The sequence below is a fragment of the Hetaerina americana genome, unplaced genomic scaffold, assembly GCF_022747635.1.
Source record: "Hetaerina americana unplaced genomic scaffold, ioHetAmer1.1.p SCAF_1, whole genome shotgun sequence".
Lineage (NCBI taxonomy): Eukaryota > Metazoa > Arthropoda > Insecta > Odonata > Calopterygidae > Hetaerina > Hetaerina americana.
The window spans coordinates 119,998,537-120,019,602 of NW_027286069.1; the positions used below are offsets into that span (position 1 = coordinate 119,998,537).

Consider the following 21,066-nt stretch of genomic DNA (forward strand, 5'->3'; position numbering starts at 1 on the left):
ATTAATTTCGCAAACCTCTAAGTTGACTCGAGCTGGATATTTCAATGGAAACATAAATATATGCCAACCCTTAAGATGACCACTATTCAGAGAATTAGTAATTTAGAATATTTATCATTACATCTTTATTATTTTTGGAAGATTGGTTAATTTCCTCACAGTTTTGAGAAACAGATCAAATAGAGCTATTCAGTCAATCTGCTTATCGTGCTTGCGGGAGAGATGAAAGGTAAGAGTAAGATGATAAGTTCTTTTGGTAATTACGAGACGGACTATTATGCATTTGTCCGCGCGAATAAGAGCGGGCGCCGCCCGTCTTCCGGGCACGAAAAGGGACGATGGGAGTCACTCATATCATCGTCGACCCCTTTCCGACGAGGAGGTCAAAGGCCCACCTACTCACCTCTCGAGGGTGACCGTCAGGGTGAGGTAGGCCGAGGCCGTCTGGGCGGTGAGCGCCAAGGGGTAGAGCACCGGCGCCAGCAGCGGGTAGAGCCGGTAGTAATAGTCGAAGAGGACGCCGCCCTGCTGCGCGTGGTACTCGAAGCCCGGGTGGAGGGTGGGCGATGGGGGATCGGGGGGGTCGGGAGGGTTCGGGGGTGTGGGCGGCAGCTGCGCCTCCCTCCTGGAGGCCCGCAGGTGCGCCTGGTACTCGTGCAGCGAGGGCAGGCCGAACAGGAAGAGGGAGGTGGTGAGGAGGGCCGCGTCGCAGCGGGCCAGGCCCCCGAGCAGCAGGTTGGTGGAGGAGCGCATGGCGGGCCGCGACAGGATGAACACGGAGAGGGCGTTGCCCACCAGGCCGAGGGCACACACCGTGCACAGCAGCACGCCGTTGGTGATGAACTCGAAGAGCACCGCCCCGGAGTCCTTGGCCATGGAGTCCGCCATGACGGGGTCCTCGGCGTCCGGCGGGTCCGAGGGCGGCTGCGGTGACCGGCGAAAGTGGAAGGAGACAATGCAAGATAGAGGCGGGCACAATTGACGACACAAGAGTGAGGGGGGGGGGGACAGAAGCGGGGGAGGACTCGAAAAACTCACTTCGGTTGAAGGGAGAAGGCACCTTGGGTGCGATTCAGGGATTCGGCTTGTTAAACTCGACAGGGACAAAAGAAATAGTAACTGAATGCGTTCTATTTTTCGGGAGATGAGCGTATTGGCCAAACCCATGTAAGAACTCATTGTGCGCTGATTCACACAAACGAGAAGAACGAAAACGGAAATCCCATCAATTGCTACAGGCGAGGGAGAAGAAAGAAAAGACCATTACTTCCAGAGGCATGCCATTCGCGTGTGCGGGGAGGGTGAGAGAGGAGAGGGGTGCTATCAAAGGCGAGGACAGCTAAAATGTGGAAACGAGTGCTGGGAGAGAATGCCGAGGAAATATTATTAAAAGTGAATTTAAATTTGGTCCAATTCGGGGCTTTAGTTGAAGAGAACTCTCTTGAAAATTACTTCGAGCACAAAGTCACGTTTCGGTCTCACAAATATAAGTAATTCGGCCAGAGATCTCCAAAAACTGTTATTTACGATGGTCGTTGAACAAGTGAGATTGATTTAAAGATTAACAGAGCATTTGAAGATTTTAATACAACTGGGCATGTAAATGAGGGGGAGGAAGAGTGGTTGGGAGGGTATTCAAGGAGAGAAGGAATGTTAACTTACTTGTGGTCTGAGGAAAGAATGAGTTCCTAGTTCATTTCTTATCTCAATTCACGTCCTACGTACACGTGTATGCAACTATTTCTTTCGTTCCTAGTTCTTCCGAGAATTTTAATCGGGTGACACGATAAAGAAGGCGAGGCGTGGGTTGGAAAGTATTACGTATAGAGCTGATATTTATTCCTCCTATTCCTCTATCATTTAAATTCTGAAAAGATTTTAGAGAAATTTCGTGCTTTTAGACTTCTTGCGGCAATATTTAACAAATCTAATCGCGCCTGATTGTACTTGATCACTCGATTTCCTGAGGACTAATTGCAAGTACCAAACCTTCAGTATTACATATTCATCGGCACAATATTACCTAATGAGAGATTTTTCTTATTTCTGATTATCTGAAAGCTAAATTAAAAATAAATTATGAAGAAATTGATTTCCAAAAAAATCATTAAAAACAATAACAATAAATTATAACTTAATTCAAGATAATATTAATCGTTTACGAAAACACTGAAATATTGGAAAGCTAAGGAGAACAGGTTGGTTGGTTCCGGCTAATCTTTGGACAGCAATATATATTTGCTTGCCCCTCCAGAAACAGGGGAAATTCAATCAGCAGATTCAATTCGTGAGGAGAGCATTGGGAGCGTTGATCTTATTAGAAAGGAAAAATAAGGGCCATCTTGTTGAATTATTGCTTTCGTGCCACGGAAGAATAAAAATTGTGTTTGAACAATGAGGGAGCAAATTAATTATTAAGCTGTAAGACCTTAAAAAAAAAGTCATTCCTACGCAGCAAGCCAAATATACGTATTTCCACCGTTGACGGCCTTTTAACATCCAAACCATTCTGCTCATCCTATTCATCGGCGGGAAGTCGCGACGATGCAGGAACAGGTAGTAGTTGAACCAATCAATGAAGAGGAAATAACATTAAAAATTTAAGGTGCGGAAAATGAAGATACTGGTTGGCTAGCAACGAATCATTGCAAAAAATGGCAGGGTAACGACTGATCGAGTCCTCCCATAACACGAACTTCTGTTTTTAAATCCTCCGTTTCAAAGGTGAAGGATATCAGTTGAATTCCTCGAAACAATGGCAGGGATAGCTAACAGAAAATGAATGAAGACCAACAACACTACGAAAACACTTTTAACACTTATATATATTTTTAAAACACAGACACACAAAGAAAAGACACTCTCATAGAGGTATGTAGTTTTGACGTTTCGACAACACGGCCTCCATCATCAGGATACCGTTCTCGGGGGAAGAGTGGAGAGGATATGCAATAAAGATATATTAAATGCGCACCAATATAGCACTAGCTAACAAAATCTCAGAGGAGCACACGAATTCCGAATTTTCGGTGGCGAAACCACCTTTGGAAAGTGGTTTTGCCACCGAAATTCGGAGTACGCGTGTTCATTTTTGTGTGTTTCTCTGGGTTTTCGTTCGCTAGTGCTATCTTGGTGTGCTATATTATTCACATCCGTGCGAGACTTTACTTTCATTCAAATTACATAAATATATATATATATATATATATATATATATATATATATATATATTCCTTTTTGCAAAATATTATATTCAACCATTGGATTTTTATGCTCTCTTCACTCACCTCTATCTCGCATGACCATCCCCTAAAAACTCCCTTTCCCTTTCCTATAAGGAATATGTGGTACCCCATTAATTAATTATTGTCACTGTAAAATGACCTAATTAGATGAAACGCGCAGTGCAGTTTAAGGAAAATAAAATTGCGGGCAGTAATTCCTTTTTTCCGGATAAAAGCAAAAAAAGAGGCTCTATCTTGATGCTGTCGATTCAGGATGAAAATCAAGGATTGCTTATCTTGGAGAAGATTTCCGTTGAAGCGAGCGAGCTGTCTGCAGATTCTTTGGTCCGGGAGGAAAGGGGAGTAGTCGGAGTGGAAAATACGGGGCGCAGGCCCTTCGATTGCAACACTTCTGCGCACAGATTGAGGTCCCAAAAATGCCCCTTGACGGAATCCGCTCCCATTTGGGTGGGCACCCGAGTGGTCAGTTGGGCTCGAGGGCTTAAATCAACGGCGCGTGAACTTTCGGGGCAGCGCACTCTCCCTCCCTCTCAACACGATGGATCATTAAATGCACGTGGAAACAGAGGATCGCGGTCCTCACCTGCTCGAGCCCTGCGCACCCGAGTGCTGCCTTCGCCCCGGACGAAACGCCCGAGTGACCCGTGGCGGAGCAGGATAGCGCACTTGAGTTGTAGGGAACGACACGACCTCCTCTCGTACTCGCAAAGGACAAGGTCCCTCTTCTCACTTATCTCAATAACCTTAACTTGCCCCATCGAGACAATTTTCAACTACAATCGAAGAAATCATCTCATAATATTTATCATTCGAGTGTAAGCACTTTGTCCCTTGCGGTTAAAATATTGCAAAAATCCTTCGCAATTACCTCAAAGTGATTTGCTACTTGCTCTCTGTAAACTCCAGGCATTTCTTTTACAAGTGACTGGAGTCCACCTAAATATCGATTGAAACATAAAAACAAAAAAAGAGTGCATAAAAATGACGACTACCAAACCACGTATTAAATAACTCCCTCACTTTGGTCGCATTACCTTTGGAAGCAAAATGAAGGGGGAAGAGGGAACAAGTATGTGTCCAAGCCGAGTAATTGAACAAAAAAGTCATTTATCTACTCTTAGAGTCGACGAATAATACTTTTATTTCAGGAATAAAAATTTCTAAAGCCTTAAAACGACTTCTCTAGTTTACATAAATTTCATAGAAACATTCGGAACAGGAATTTTGAGCGACATTTGCGAGATTGGCATTAATGGCACATTGAAGCGCTAATGTAGTAAATATTTAGCGCCATATCAGAATTGCAGCAAAGGAATCGATCGTACGAATTTAACCTTGAAGTTGGGGGAGTAGTTTAAAAACAGAGGTAATTTTCCGAACAGTTCACCGAATTCATCTCGTCGTCATGACTTTCGCTTTGGTTCAATTCATGACGACGAGACCAAGATAGGGAAATACGGAATGAAAACATGAGTCATAAGCAAATTGTTTGACACCAAATACTAGCTTAAAAATTGTTTACTAATTTCGCAAACCTATTTGGCCGGCAAGCATATCAGGTGTTATGTAAAAATGTATGAAATGGAGGATTTAGTAAAACTTGCAAATGGAAAATATTACAACACACACGATTTATTCACACTGCCTAGTGCATATACATACTGCCTATTTTGTAAGGTTAAATAAGGTACTTTTTTCTTAAAAGTTACCTTAAAAATACTCAAACGAGCCCAACCTCTAAATGGCTGCGAACATATTTTGCGTACGCAATTACCGCACTTTTCTTCCTCTCCTCATTTGGCTGGTGCCCCAAACGCCCCCTGATTACTCCCTTGCGGCGGTTCGCAGTGCATTACGTGGGAGTGGTGGTTACAGATTTTTCCCGCAGTGGTGGCGTGCACCATTTCGCCACCGTGGCCCGCAAACGTTCATGAATGAACGTGGAGCGACAGGGTCACGCATTAGCCCTCTCTCGGTGGGAAGTACTAAGGATGCGACCTTCAACGACCCTTCCTCCAAAGGAACGTGCGATGCCCACTTCACCCACGCTGCCCGCTCGGCACTCCATGTACTGACTGCTCCGACGTGGACGCCCCAAGTCATCAACGAGGCCGCGTATTCCCTTTAAAGGTGCATAAGGAAGGCCTACGCCACCGTACACCAAATGGGTATCACGTGCCATGCTAAAAGACAGATTTCGCTACATTTTTAACACATGGTAAGTAGACATTAATGCAATTACTTGAATGTTTAAGGAGCTAATATAATAAATATATTTTTACTGTCTACCTAGTAACCGAGGTTGACTTGATTTTCGAGGTAACGTATAGCAGAAACGGAGAGACAATTAATATTTATGTGCTTAGCTAGATAATCATAGTTCTTGTTTGATTAAAATGTCCAGATCTCATTATACCTAATTTAATTAAAAATAATAGAGTTCAGTATCATATAGAAAATGTCAACAAAAGTGATTCCCAAAGTAGTCGCGAAGGCTTGATATCAATGATAAAATAAAAATAAGATTAGCACATATTATGCGCATGTATTTAGATTAAATGAGGGATTTCCTCCTATGGTAGTGCTGCTGAAACACTTGATATAAACACACAGCCACAGGGGTCACTAGGCCGGCATCAGTTTAAAAATAATTAAATAGCCAAAGGGTCAAGCTCGAATCACACGCGCACATGCGATGTGCGTGTGTGTATACATATATATATATATATATATATATATATATATATATATATATATATATATATATATATATATATATATATATATATCGATGACATAGAAACACTCACACGAGCAGTAATACATTTAGACGGCACAATAGAACACAAATACAATAGTAACACTTAAAAGGACATTTACATTTTAGCTTGTTTGAGCTTTCGACCTTCTCAGAGGCCTTATTCAAATTAGACTCATTTTATTTGTATTCTATTGTGCTGTCAAAATATTACATTTATATAAACCATAAACACAGTAATCAACCCGAAGTTCGATTTGGTAGGTGATTGTAGAGTTCACCCAGTACTAAGCCGTATACGGCGTGTGAAATTCACACATCAGGTTAGGGGGGCCAGTTCCTTTCCCTGTGCCGGTTATGGTTTCCCAGGAAGACCTGGTACCCGAAAAATCTTATGACCCGATGACTAACCCCTGTCTCCTGCAGAACTCAACTGCTTTCTCCCCGCGGTTATTCCTCGTGCCTAAATCGTAGTCCCCCACCTCATCACCATCTTTCCTTCGCCTACCGTCGCATTCCAATTCCCCATCCCTATCAAATGTTTCTCCCCGGGAACACACGCGGTTATGTCCTCTAACTGATCGGATATCTTATCGACCTCTTCTTCCTTATGGTTGCTCGGTTGCATGTATACCTGAATAATAACGAAGTTCGTCGGTTCTGCTTTTATCTCTACTAGTAATAATCTATCCGTTACCTGCTCTATGTTGACTACGCTTCTACCTACCTCTTCATTTAATACTATGGCCACCCCTCTTTGGCTCTTGTCCCCGCCGCTGTATATTATTCTTTACTGATCACTTGGCTCTTGTCCCCGCCGCTCTATATTATTCTATAACTATCACTCCAGTAATCCCCGCTATACTTCCATCTCACCTCGCATAGATCTAAAATATCTATTTTTCCCCTTGCATCTCTCGCTTAATATTCTCCAATTACCCTGTCCTCACCATTGTCCTAACATTCCACGTTCCTATTCTAACTAACTTGGTCTTCTTCTCCTTCGTCTTCTTCCCTGCTGCTGCTGGTTTTCCCTTGCAAGGGTTTCGTGGGATGACGACCGCGGAAGCCTTGCCTCCTCTGCTGCCGGGCACGACCCACGGCCGATTGGGCCGAGCCCCGTATTTACCAGGACTCAAAATCTCTGTATTGTCAATCATTTAAATCTTGGGAATGATAATTTAGGTGGTTTCCCGTTGCCTTCCTCAATAGTGTTTATAACGTGACACCATCACTTACTGGCCGCCCCACTGGGGTCAGACGCCATTGCAGCCGCCTCACTGAGGAACAGACGCTGCGTGGACTACCTTTCGTCTGGCTCCTAACCTTCGACCTCTCTGGCATGGGTGACCCTACCAGGAGCAATTTTTATTACTCCCGCCAGCACAGCTCTAGGGGTCATCGGAACGCACAAGCCCTTCCACCACGTCAAGGTTTTAGTCCGGGGAGGGGATATATATATATATATATATATATATATATATATATATATATATATATATATTTATGTATAATGTATAACACTTAGCACTAGTGGACACAGAAAAAAACACTGAGAACAAGGTTGTAGTCCGGGGAGGGTATAATATGTGTATATATATATATGTATATATATATATATATATATATATATAGTATATATATACACATACATTCGAACTTACTGCAATGAAGAGGGGAAGGCAGAATGCGGAATTGGAGAGGGTGTTGGGAGTAAACGAAGAGGGGAGGCAATCTTTGGGATGGAACATGGTTCGCCGGAGGGAGACATTGGGAAGGGGTTAAATATGCAATTTGCTCGAGGAAAGGGAAAAGTCAAGGCGAGTGAATGACTTTTCAGGAACATTGCCATCAACCAGAAGCTCATCTCCGAAATACTCTCTTATCTCCAACGTACTTATTATTCGTTTCTTTCTCTCACTGCCCTTTAGGGAACTTCATTTCATTCCTTTGCGCATGGCTTGAGTCCCTTTGTCTGATGTACGAGTGGATTGCTTTCTAGAGCTCGGTTCAATGATGGCACTTCTCTTCAGGTTTCAGTTCTTTGCTTCATTTTGATTCCTATTTGTACATGCAGGAGCATGCAACCCTGAATTTCTTTCATTGGTAAAAGTTATCGAAGTGAGGTTTTAATCGAAGAAAGTTTTTTTTCAGCGTAGAAAGCCTGGAACATCTGGAATGAGGTTACTTTTTGAGAGGCCGTCTTTATGGCGTCATTTAGTGCATTTACAGGTTGCTCTTGTTTAACTAATAAAAACCAATAGTAGCGTTTCCAGGAATTGTGTTAGCTATCTGAGACGTTACCCAAAGAAATTAGACATACTGTGTAGAATGCCTCGAATTTGCACAATCAATTGGGATATGACTAACCTGCTGGGTGATAGCGCGAAAATTTCGTACCTTTTACAATGAGGTTTTTTGAGATCACCAACTCAATAGAAGAGAATCGAAACTTTCTAAACGATTCAAATGCATAAATTTCCTTCTTGGAAAACTTTAAAGCCAAACGTTTGACATGAGATCGAGCTAGTGTTAGCAAGGGAATGAAACTTTCCATGGATTCTCTTTTCCACTGATCCCCTTTTCACGATAACATTCGCTCCACTCGGAGAAACTAGAGCGTTCTATAAACGTTCATCTTTCTCTCAATAAACAAATGCCCCAACATATCGAAACTATTACTCAAGGGTTAGTGGGGATCGGAATGGTGCGGTGGATAAAGTCCAGGATTCCCACCGGGAGAGACCCGGTTCAAATTCCGGAGACAGTAGATGTTTTTCAATGGTATCCCAATCCCTACTTGAGGTGCTCTGTGGAGTACGACGTCCGTCGGATGCGACGTTACAATACGTGTTTCCCCTTGGCGTCTTCCGACAAGAGTAGGCTAATGCCGACGCCTGGTCCCTCCCCACCCTTCCTCCTTTCCCTGAAACATCCCCAATGGCGCAAATGACCTCAGCTGTCGGTCGCCTCTCATAAACACTATTACTCGAAGGGTGGTAATATGGTTAAATGATACAGAAACCCATTGAAATACCTTACATTCTCTAGGCAGTACATAATTCAGGCTTGAGTCAAAATAATTTTACTGCACACGTATTTCGTGTTTTTTTACGGGTAACGTCTTAGTTTAAAAAATATTTTGAAATTGTTGAAAGCAGAATTCAAATATTGATGGCATTACTTTGAACCTCTGGTGTAGAGTATTGAGGATTCTTCCTGCTGAATTTTTACGAAATTCTTACACTTCTCAGCGCAGTTAATTCGGTTAATCACCAACTACTGCAATGCCTATGTTCACTATTTAGAATTTTTGAGTTTATTATAAGGAGCTTCTCAACGGTATATACGAGTGTTAACTCTGGAAATTTCGCATATATTTTGTGAGATTAATGTTTAATAGACAGTTTTCATCCAATTTTCCAAGTGCTTACGGCAGCAACACGGCCAATATTAAATTCTCCATTTTATCGGGTGCTAAGTAAGAGAAAGGAGGCGTACCTAATTCTTTTCTGGAAAATTAGTGACTGAGGTTAAATTCTAAATTTGATAAATGTATTACCCTGCTGTTATCTTGCCGCTAGGCCTCGAGAGGTGATCGAAGCGGGAAGGGGTTCATGTTCTCGAGAAAGTTGAAGTTTTCCATGCACAAGTACATATACCACTCTTTGTAAGTAAAGTCGTTGCTCGTTATCGTCCGGAAAAACAGGCTACTAGTTATTTCAACAAGCTAATTTGCAGGGTAATAACTTAAAATGTCTTCCTTTAAAAACTGAGCGAAGGGAAATCTCAGGCTCCTTATTGTAAGTTTTAGAAAGAAGGTCGTAGGAAGGATGCGGAGGAAAATCCGGCGTCGGCACCAGCGTCTTCTGAAAGAAAGATGAGGGGAGAGATCTATGGTTCGGCATCTTATCCGACGGCTGGGATGCAGGACTTGGAGGTCTGCACTCCACGAGGTCCCCCGTGGGAAACAGAATAACAGCGGAGGAACCGCCACGGCCGGTATTCCAAGTCTCTACCACCGACACTCTCACCTCAACACCTCCTCAAACCCTTAGGATTCAATGTACAATTAACTGAAACAATGTTAACCCAGAAGATTTCACCTATAAATTTCTCAAAATTCCATTGCAGTATGCTCAACGAAGTAGCTAACATTCTCTTAAAGATTAAGTTAAGGGTTGCTTCAATTAAAAAAATATGAGACAGACATTTTCCAAGGATTATTTGTAAGATTTTACATTTGAGCTCCTTTTGAACTATCCTTTGAGGTAATAAAACTGTCGAGGAAATCTTGATTTTCCAGGACAGAGTCCAAAATTTCTTGCGTAACTTCCACCCGCGACAGTTTTTGTATCTCGCTCAAGACTTTCGGCACCAGCTTCGCGCACACTTTCCTCATCGCAAGATCCTCTGTTACAATGATGTGGACGGTTCCGACTGAAAGGCCGGTCTCCTCACGAATAAGAGCGATGGTTAAACGCCTGTCAGAGTCCAAAACTTATTTCACTTAGGTCATCTGAGCATCGTTTCGAGCGGTCGTCCGGAGTCCGACGCGGAGCTCCCGGCCTTCCTTAAACATTTTGTGCCACTCAAAAACTCTTGTGCGGCTTAAGGCATCATCCCCATACGCCTGTTTAATGAATTCAAGGATCTCCAACGCGGATTTCCGGAGTTCAACGCAAAACTTCACAGCGTAGCGTTGCTCGCAAGGTGCGCTCCATGCTGACGCGACGACACCACAAACAATCACACGTCACAAAAATCCATCCCCTGTCTCAACGCATGCCCGGAGGCGACTGAACTAAAGTTCGCCTGAGTGGTGAGCAGCCCCACAATCGAGCAGACCGGTCGAACCCCCAACCACGTTGAGGCTACAGCGAATCAGTTACGATACTTATTGCACGGATATATATATATATAATATATATATATATATATATATATGCATATGTATATATATAATATATATATGCATATGTATATATATATATATATATATATACCTATAATCACCTCCCCTATTCCAGCGGTCATTACTTCTATTTCTTCCGATGAAGACGGAGCTGAATTCCGTCGAAATGATCAAGAAATAACGTGTGAGTGAGTGTTCTTTTTGTGTTATATATATACAGAAACGTATATAATGACTAAACTCACGATTAAAAACCGGTCGCTTTATCTGAAATGGTTGGGAATTTTGTCCTTAGTATATTTATCGAAATAAAAATGAATCGGTCGCTTAGGTCATGTAAAACATTATGAAACACCAGGAAAGTAAACCTGTTTCAATTATGTATAGGATTAGTCCTTCAGTATCATAAACACACATTAAAAAACAGCGTTTTTGTGAAGAAAAAAAGAAAAAAATCGCGGTCACTCCTCATTGTTGCGCTCAGTTGTCATTCCCCTCGCCCGCTTCCAATCCGTTCCTCGAGTCCCTTAACTCTCCCACGATTCAATTTGACTCCCCTGAAACACATTCTCCCCTTCTTCAGCCCTCCCCTTAAATGTGAGAATAATCCCCCCCCCCACCTCTGCCCTGCGTTCCCGCTAACCCTACCTCTCCACGAACCAATCCAATCCGTCATTATCTACATCTACATCAATACCCTGCAAGCCACGAAAAAGGTGTGTGGCAGGGGGTGCAGCACCAGGAGGAAAGGGTAAGGGATGGGGGTTTTAGGGTTTTTCAAATGGATGGGGAAAGGTAAGGGGAACCTGAAAAAAAAAAAAAATATATATATATATATATATATATATATATATATATATATAATTTTATCGTATAACCATGCGCAGTCGCTGCCTTGTAAGTTAATACTTATTATGTCGAGCCGGCTCCTGGGGGATTTCGATTACAAGCATTCTGGTCTCTTATTGTTTTTGGAAAATATGACCATTTAAACCTGTCAGTCTTGCAGTCAATCTCTCTAATCTTACATTCGTGATCCTTCCGCCCGTAATACGTTGGGGTTCGTATTATGTTCTTGATGTCATCGGAAAAGGACCCATCTTTAAATGTTTTTAATAAGTTTAATCTATATTGTAAACGCCGCTGTGTAAGGGAATCCCAGCCTAAATTTTCTAGCAAAGTAGTTGCGCTACTGCGTATGTACTCCTCCCTCATCTCTTTCCGCGACCCCTTAAGTATTTCCAAAATAATTCTCATCCGAGTTGATCCAGGCGAAGGTCTAATATTTGAGCGGGGGTCACGCCCACTTCGTCTTTTTCCGCGCGCCTCGTTGGAGAACGGAGCTTCGTATATTGGAGTTTTGCGGAGAGAGAATTCGCGGGATTCCCTTCTGTAAATAGATGGGGGCGCGGGGGCGGGGGGAGGAAAGAGAAAGAGAGGGTGGTTGGAAAGATAAAACGCGAAGGGATGCACGAGGGAAGGCAGATTGATGGGCGAGGGGGTGGCCAGCTGCAGACGAGGAATTCTCTCCGGCATCGACGGCTCGTATTTCCAACGGGGGAGCTATTAATCTTTTCATGGGAAACAATCGCGGAATGTATTCTGGCGAAAATGTTTTTATGCCCGTGAGGAGTCCCTCCGGCGAACAAGAGAGTGCTGGGAGCGAATACTGCTCGAACTTCCCGTCCGACTTGTTATAATCCACCGTTATAACTCCCGACGGTGGACGAACACTTTTTGGCGCTTTATAATTCAAATTTTAACGAAAACAAACGATCGCCCGCGATGTGACCAACGAGACTGTTAACATTCATGGAGTGTAACGCCATTCGTTTAGGAAAATAATTGATACGGTGATATCAAACCGCAATTTACTTTAAAATCAATGGAAATCGTCATAGCTTGGCTGAAAATATGATCAGAAAACCACACTAAAAAAGATATTTTGTCGCTACTCGAGATAATCCCGTCGATCGCATCACGAATTGCTCTGACTCAAGTCATTCCATAAATATTTAAAATTGCAAACGTTCATCAAAGACCCTTTTCTCAATCAGTACGCATCTGAATTACATTTTCATTGAGGAATTGCCCCACTCCCTTAGCTTACTCTTCTCTGAAATACTTTTGCGATATCAAATAATTAATCAAAGCGGTTATTTAAGATATTTTAATTAGAAGGAGCAGATGCGATGATAAATGGCCGGTAGAATCCCACAGTTTTGAAATACCGTGTCTAGGAAATATATTGCGAGCTGAGACTTCACTCAAACTTTCCTCCTATTCATTAAGACTAACTACTTTCTTAAGAAATCATGAGTTATTATGGACATTTGTCCGTAGATAGGAAATTTTTAGTTATGTCTTGGTTCGTGTAATAACATTCGCTATCATTTCAAACGAATGTTAAATCAAATAAATTGTATGCTACTTGTATATATTCATCCATGAGGAATTAGCTCTCGCTGTTCCTGCGGCGACACACGGACACGTTCTTTGAACACGCATTTTCGAGTCTATCGTTCGAATCCCGCCCAGAGCACTCCTTTCAACCTGCAGATAGCCGGTCTTATCATTCTGTCGACACATTGAGTGAAGGGCCTCGGTGCAAGCGTAACTACGTTAGTAATAAAATACGATTAACATCGTTTGCTTTCTGACCCTGAAGAAGCAAGAATAAAGAAATAATGACGAAAATAAAATGGCTCAACAAATCCAAAAGTTGCGCACCGAACCAAGAGCACAGAAAATGAGCACCACAAAGCACTCTGGTCAGCAAGTGGTGATATTACAGAAAAGGGATGAGGCATAGTCGATCCATTTACCTTCTTGGGAAATTTTCAGCAACTAACCCCTAACGGAATGAATATATAACAGCAATAATAATTCGGCTTTATTTGGGGGCGCCATTGAGACTGTGGCTGTCCATTCTTCTTCCATGGAATCCATCCTCAAATACATTCAATTTAAAATATAATTGCATCTGAGGGCTAAGTAATATAAAAAAGAACTAGAAAATTACAATCGATTTACAATGAATATGCACGAGTACAAATACTGTAGATAGATAGGCAAATTTGTGGGAAAGACGTAAGTAATAAGGGTTTTACCCTCGACGAGAAAAAAACCCCACCGCAGGAAAACACCCGCGCACATGAAGGGGGGAGTGTGAGAAACTTGCGAAAACCTATACAGATAGATAATGTAAATTTTATAATTGACTAAATTAAGAAAATAAATAACAGTAAATAAAAATAGCCGAAGCATTAGAAATGAGAGAAGAAACAAAAGAAGAACTGATTTACATGTTTAAATGTGGATAAAAATTATTGAAATGAAAATACTGATTCATTAAACAGAAGTGAGAAGTATTACAAAAAAATATTACTACAGTGCGATAAAATGATAATTAAGAAAAATCTAACAATAACCCATCACAAGAGGAGAGGTTTTAAGAGTAAGGTTAATATGTGAAATGAATATAGTATTACTGACTAATAGTTGTGTGAATAAGATATGACTGTGAGCTCCTGAAGTGTTTCAATTGCATCATTCTGCCGTGATTTTAGGAGAATCTTACGTATGCAAGGGTCATTCAAATAATATAATTGAAACAACTTCTCTCGAGGCTGGACAGTGTTTGTTCCACTCGTGGCAAGCAGAAACAGTCAATGATTTATTGCAGATGATGACCGTTCGATGCTGCGGCACAACCAGGTTTTTATTCCCTCATATATTTGTCTTATGAACCTAGTCTCGTTTTTTGAAATATTCCAAAAAGTAGTGAGAAATATTTGTGTTAATAATTTATTATCTTTATATGTCTATATATATGTGTATATAAATCAACCTAACTAATTAAAGTGAATTGCAAATGGCTCATGCAGCCATTGGAAATAAGTCACTTATCTTGATTTCCTGAGGCCCTCTCCCTTTGTATGATAGCTCTAATTGGTCGCGGACGCCATTTTTAAGTGACGATAACATTTAGGGGAACTTAAAAATATTCCGCGATCTTCTTCGACCCTTCAGCACATCAGGCTAATGAATAAAAAAAAATCAGCGTTAATTAAGGTGAACACAACAAGACAGCTACCGTTTTATCATATTTGCAACTTTCATCTCCTGGAAAAATTTCCCGCAACTTCTCGATTTTCTCTGCATTTGATTAAGTTGGAAAGGGGCTGCGCTGGTTTGGTTTGGTGTGTTTCGATTAACATTAATGAATAGCGAGGAAATAAAGAACAAATATTCTAGAGAAAAGAAAAGGTAAATAGCGGGAGCAAATTAAAACAAATATTGGGTAAAGGAGAAGCAGCGTAGATTAAATAAGAGGAAACAATGCCGAATGGATGAAACATTAAGAAGGTCGACAAAATGAGGCGGGAGGTTGGGGAACTGGGAAGAGGAGTCCTCCATGGAGTGAGGAAATGGGAGATATCTGATTCGTGGGCTACATTATGAAGAAATATAAGGAATAAGATAATTATTCCACATCATTAGGAATTATTCACAATTTTTCCAGGAATAAAAGCAAAGAAAAAGGAGACCACATCACAAAGCTACAAGATGATTTTCGGGCATCTTATAAACAAGAGTAAAGGTAATAAAGACATTTCTCTCTCATACGTTCTAAAATATTCAAAAATGCTTTATTCGTAGCATACTATTTTAGGTATCGTAAAGCTTTACGAATAAGAATCCACCTGAACTCAAGAGACAACCCCTGAAGTGTTAGGTTGTCCAGAACCAAAGGAACAAACTCTTAGAACAAAATGAAAGTGTACCCACATTTCTCCGAGAGAACAGTTCAAGAACGAGCGGGCAGCGGCGCCATGAGATCATATTTCGACACCTTTTCGATGTAAATTCGTGGATCTCTTTTCCTAAAGCGAAAGAAACCAATCCCTGGAAAATAGGAATAATTTGTACAGTGGTTTAATGTTTATAGTTTGGTACCTCTTTCTTAGTTTAATCGCTTGCTATTTAGGGAATGTTTAGTGGTTTTCTATTAGTAGGAAAATATCCACACTCAGTGTGTTATGAGGATATCGCATTGGTCCAGCACAAGACGCAATACAGGGTCTGTCCCAAAACGAAGCGAAATGATTTTTTGCCCCAATGCAGATGGCTAGAGTGAGATGATTTGTGGTGGGGAAGGTAAAAGGAAGGAGATCTTGGGAAAGCACCAGGACCCGCGTCGTTTGTCTGCGAGCTGTTACAGTCTGCGGTTCGCTGCTAGACTGGACCCCTGTTCGAGGGTAGCGTCAAAAATGCACGATGCCACTTTCCATGGAGCAATGATATGCGATGAAATTTTGTGTTAAACTCGGGAATTTGGATTCAGAGACCATGGCCATGGTTAAGGATGCTTATGGAGATTGTAGAAATGTCCAAAGTGATGGTTTTCTACTTCTGCACGGGATGTCCCGGGAGGGTAGAGAGGAGGCTGAGGATGAGGAATAATGCCCTGGACATCCATCCATCCATCAACAACAACGCAGTGAGATGAAAAGTGCAAAAAGTGAGACACGTGCTCAATTCCGATTGACCCCCAATTGTAAAAATATTAGCAGAAGAGTGCAATATTAAGAAATTCTCAGTGCATTGCAATCTTACAGATGGATTTAGCCAATCGGAAAGGCGTGCCAAGATGGTCCCCAAGGTGCTGTCCGAAGACTGCAGCTTGTGTGACAATCTTGCCTTTGACCTCTTGGACCACGGTGAAAGTTACCCGAATTGATTAGATAGGTGGTTACTGGTGACGAGACATGGGCGTTTGAGTACGACCCAAGTACAACCCCTTTGAAGACTATTTTAGACCACTGGATTATGCCAAAGAGGCCGTGACGAGGTGCCTGTACGAGATTCCCATCGTCTCCGAGAAGTCACCCGCTCTAAGAGCCCCGATTCTTTGGCCAAGAGATGGCGCCAGGGGGCGATTTCACCCACCAAAGGGGAAATAGACAACACACAAGAGGAAAGGACAGTGGGTAAGCAATCATACAACATCATAGAGAATAGGAACAGTACGTTCGTGCATCAATCGGGACACTCGGTGACATATAAAACCCGCAGATCTCAGCGTAAATTAAGTTTCCTAGATATCTCAAGTGGTTGAGAGCATTTGCCGGGCAAGTGGAAAGATGGTCCCGGTCTAGGAAATATTTTTGCGCTCGTTTTTTACCTGATTCCGCCTTCCCCATCTCTCCCGTGTTCGTCTTTTCTGTGTGATTTCTTTTCCTTATATCTATTTCAATGTGAATGAACATTTGCCCGCCATATGGCGGGATTTCGTGTTTATATATAATAAAGTAATGCGTAAAATTATCAATTTATACAATATATATGCATACTAAAAATTGAAATTTGCAAGGTAGATGCAGCTCTTTATAATATTTCCTGTTGTTTGTTATTGGCCGTCGTATTTAAGGGGAAACAGCGCACAACACAACAAGAGGGAGATCAAAGGAATCGTGGGTTCTAAACAAATATATTGCCACATTGGATGAAAATCCTTATTCTCTTGACAGTCAAAAAATATGGAAGATAGCACGAATCGTGCAACAGATTTTAGAAGACATTTATGGAAAAATGCTAAAGTGAATCTAGCTCGGAGAATGGGGAAAAAGATTTTGATGAATTTTTTATTCGTCCACTAAACAGACCACAGCACAGAAATCCTAGAGGCATTTCAGAAGTGAAATTAGAAAGGGGAATAAAAAGGGAAGAGAAGAGAAAGGGAGAAGTCCGAGTTGAGGAAATGTACGGCCGAAGGCGGTGGTGGAACTACGTATATGGATGGGGGTGATCATATTCCCGTCCTTAATGCTATACAATTTACGTACTTTTTTGGTTGGGGCATGTGGATTATTTGAGGGGTCGGTTATATCGTCAATAGTCTTGCCTACTACATTTTACGCCCCGAGGAACATTATTACTCTTAAACGAAGAAAAATCAGGAATGCATATAATTTTAACACACAAATTTCAGGGCCGATATTAAAATTTTACCCACCAATATATTCATTTCCTTCGCAGTTTGAGGTGGTCTTGGATATTTCTCAGGAAACAATCAAACCGCCGAATTTAGAAAGTCACCCTCAGATTATTTCATCTTTACTTTCTTCTCTTTTTAATTATTGATTTCGGCATGTCATACTTTCTATCCATCTCCATGGCTTCAAAAAAGCCCGTTCCTCGCCTCCATCGTCGTCGTCTTCTTCGCTCCTCTGATATTCTACCTCCGATTCCAGCTTGCCACCACGCATATTTCCCCAGCATTCACCTTCACCGCCTTCTTCCCCCCAAACACCTTTTCCTCTTCCCCACCCCGCATCCGGGACTCCTGCTCTCTCTCTCCCGCATCCGCCGCCTCATTCCATTCGTCTCCTTGTTTATAAGTCTTGCTGCTTCCCAGATAGACAAGATTTTTTCGACCACATTTGGAGTGCCTTGAAACACATTTACCGAATGAATGGATTGCGTGGGACGCAGTTGGGCCGAGATATTCGCATCGCACTCAATTTGCGTGAAACGAAAAGGCAAATGGACGCGGTACGCATTCTTTCTCTTCAACCCAAAATCGAATATTTAATGTTTTCCAGGTCAAAATGCTGTCCAATTGTACAGGGATCCAACTTTTATTTTTCGCAGAGACAATTTTCAAGCCAATAGCACACTAGCAACTATCAAAATTGGTGAAACCTTTAACTAATATCGTTGCTTGGGATAGTAATTCACAAATTAGGAAAGTCGTGACTCATAAGACATGTTTACGAAATCGTTTATTGAAGTTTGATGATAAACCATGTCGATAATAAAACTATAAATTATTTCGTCAAAAATATTGAGCGAAAAAACAACCAAAATATTTTTACAAAAAAATATAATAAACCCACGAATGATTACTCCTCATTCGAAATATCCTCATATTTGAGTAGCTTCGGGCGTGATGTGTTGGAAGTTGAACATAATGAATAACTGAGGATAATGAATAACTGATCGCAGGACTTTTCCACTTGGTATGTCATCAAGTGGAAGGTGGTTGGATCAGGTGGAAAAGTGCTGCGATCAGTTATTCATTATCCTTACATTAGCTTGCCGCTGTTTTTGCTCCCTGATTTTCGCACTGATGCAAATATATTTGTGTAGTTGCATCTTTTATTTGATGTAGATTGGCTTACCATTACTATTGCGTTCAATTGCGTCGGTGCGCCTCAAAATATTTTGAATGTTACTTGGCATTGAACTGAATTCTTAATTCGGACATAAGTATGTATTGTATGCATAATACGCTGACGATTATGCCGGGAAATATTGGACCAATCGAGGTTAGCCATTCTTCAGGTTACCACTGAATCAACTTTCTTTTCCCCTCATCTCGATGCAAAAGCAAACCTTTCTCTATCCACTCGACAACAACTGAGGTAGGAATATCAATTCAAATATGAAAAAAGTACGGAAATCAATTGCTTCTAAAATATGGTAATCATTGAAAGGAAGATTTAAAATATATCACAGAGCTGAATTCAAGCCCATATACTTTGATCATTGCATCATTAAAAATTATTACCGTACTGTTTTCCTCGAATGACTTGGCAAATTAAATTTTACCAAACTTGTATGGGTGAAAAATATTTCCTATGCAGACATCCTACTTGTTTGGTGACGGGACATCTAGAAATATTATGGCATAAATAGATAATTGAACGAAAAGAAAAATGATCATTTAGCTTAAATTTTAAATAAGTCAAGATAAAAAAAAGGAATATATCATGATTTCGTCACGAGCGACACCGATCGGGACGACGCCATATAACCTCGATTAATCACGATAGAACACAGCGATTTGGTTGAAATACGGCTAAAAATTGAATGGCACCTTTGCTGAGATAAAAAACAGTTTTTGGGTGATTCTAGGATGAATGATAAAAAAACTTCTCCATGAACAGAGAATTGACCTCCGGAAGGCGCAAATTATTGCAGCTCTTAGAGAGATTGTAGCCTGCATTAATGAATGCCTCATAAATACTGTTCTTTGTGTCTTCTTGGGGTCGACTAAAAACCTTTAAAAGAATTGTCCCAAAGAAAATGAACTAAAGCTATACATCATCATACTCTATACGGTAGAGAGATTACAATCACAACAAAAATATAGAACCAAGGGGACTCTTTCTTTAAGGAAAGTATTTTCTTAAATAACTTCACACTCGATAGAGAAGTTACGACAAGGCTTTTGATATTAGTACGATTCTATGGCAATTTTGGCACCTACTTTAACCCCTAGGTTCGTTTCAAGCAAATAGATTGGCATAGGGTGGGGGCTTCCCTAGGGCTTCGCCACCTCTCCCCGTCCTTTCTCCCATTCCTTGCCGTCCTTCCTCATTTCATCCGACCCCTATCCCCCACACCTTTCTCTCCCCCCCCCCTAGAGCCCTGCTTTCATCCCTCCCTCCTACTACACCCTCCAATAGAACAAGTTTGATCTCTCGATGTCGCATGGTGGGCGGATCACGACCGTCCTAACGAGGGCGTCTTAAGGAACTCTGCCTTGAAGAACGAGGACCAACCCCTCCCCCTCTCTCAACCCTTCCTGCTCCCCCCCCTTCCCTGGAGAAATAACTCCCGGCGGAAAACTTATTACGCTAAACTTCTCGACTCTAACAAGATGCCATTTTGCGCGATACATCGTCATGCCGAGAGTTTTTTTTTTAAGGTGCAACTATAAATGCTTCATTTAACAACACAAACCGTGGAAACACGAAGGATCGAGGGAGAGGAGACAAAAGAGAAACCTTGGCTTCTTATAGGAGGCGATGTCCTCCTGTAATTGCTCCTTCAGCTCCAGTGAGAACAAGGGCATTGACCAACCAGTGGGTCAGTAGCAAAGGGATGGATCCGCTAAAGGGGATGATGATGCTCTCCGCCTGGGATAACTCGTTCGATGTGAAAGCAGATCGCTCGCAACGGGACAGAGAGAGAATCCCAACATACGTGCGTCGACATTTAGAAGAGAGGGAAAATATCACCTACCGTATTCATCCATTATAAAATATTGTCAAACAAAACGGATGGATGGAAAAAATGATTTCATTATATTTTTGCTTCGGCAACACAGCAAATATGAATTTTAGTTCACGAATAAT

General features: G+C 41.6%; 1 protein-coding gene across 1 annotated transcript in view; it reads right to left on the bottom strand.

The window, feature by feature from the left end:
- The window catches only part of FMRFaR (FMRFamide Receptor), a 514,845-nt gene that overhangs the window by 58,497 nt on the left and 435,282 nt on the right, over nt 1-21,066 (bottom strand). Inside the window, exons 3-4 of the mRNA XM_071595760.1 lie at nt 634-924; nt 404-540 (exon numbers count right to left, since the gene is read on the bottom strand). Coding sequence (XP_071451861.1) covers nt 404-540; nt 634-924 — 428 coding nt within the window. The remainder of the gene's footprint in view (nt 1-403; nt 541-633; nt 925-21,066) is intronic.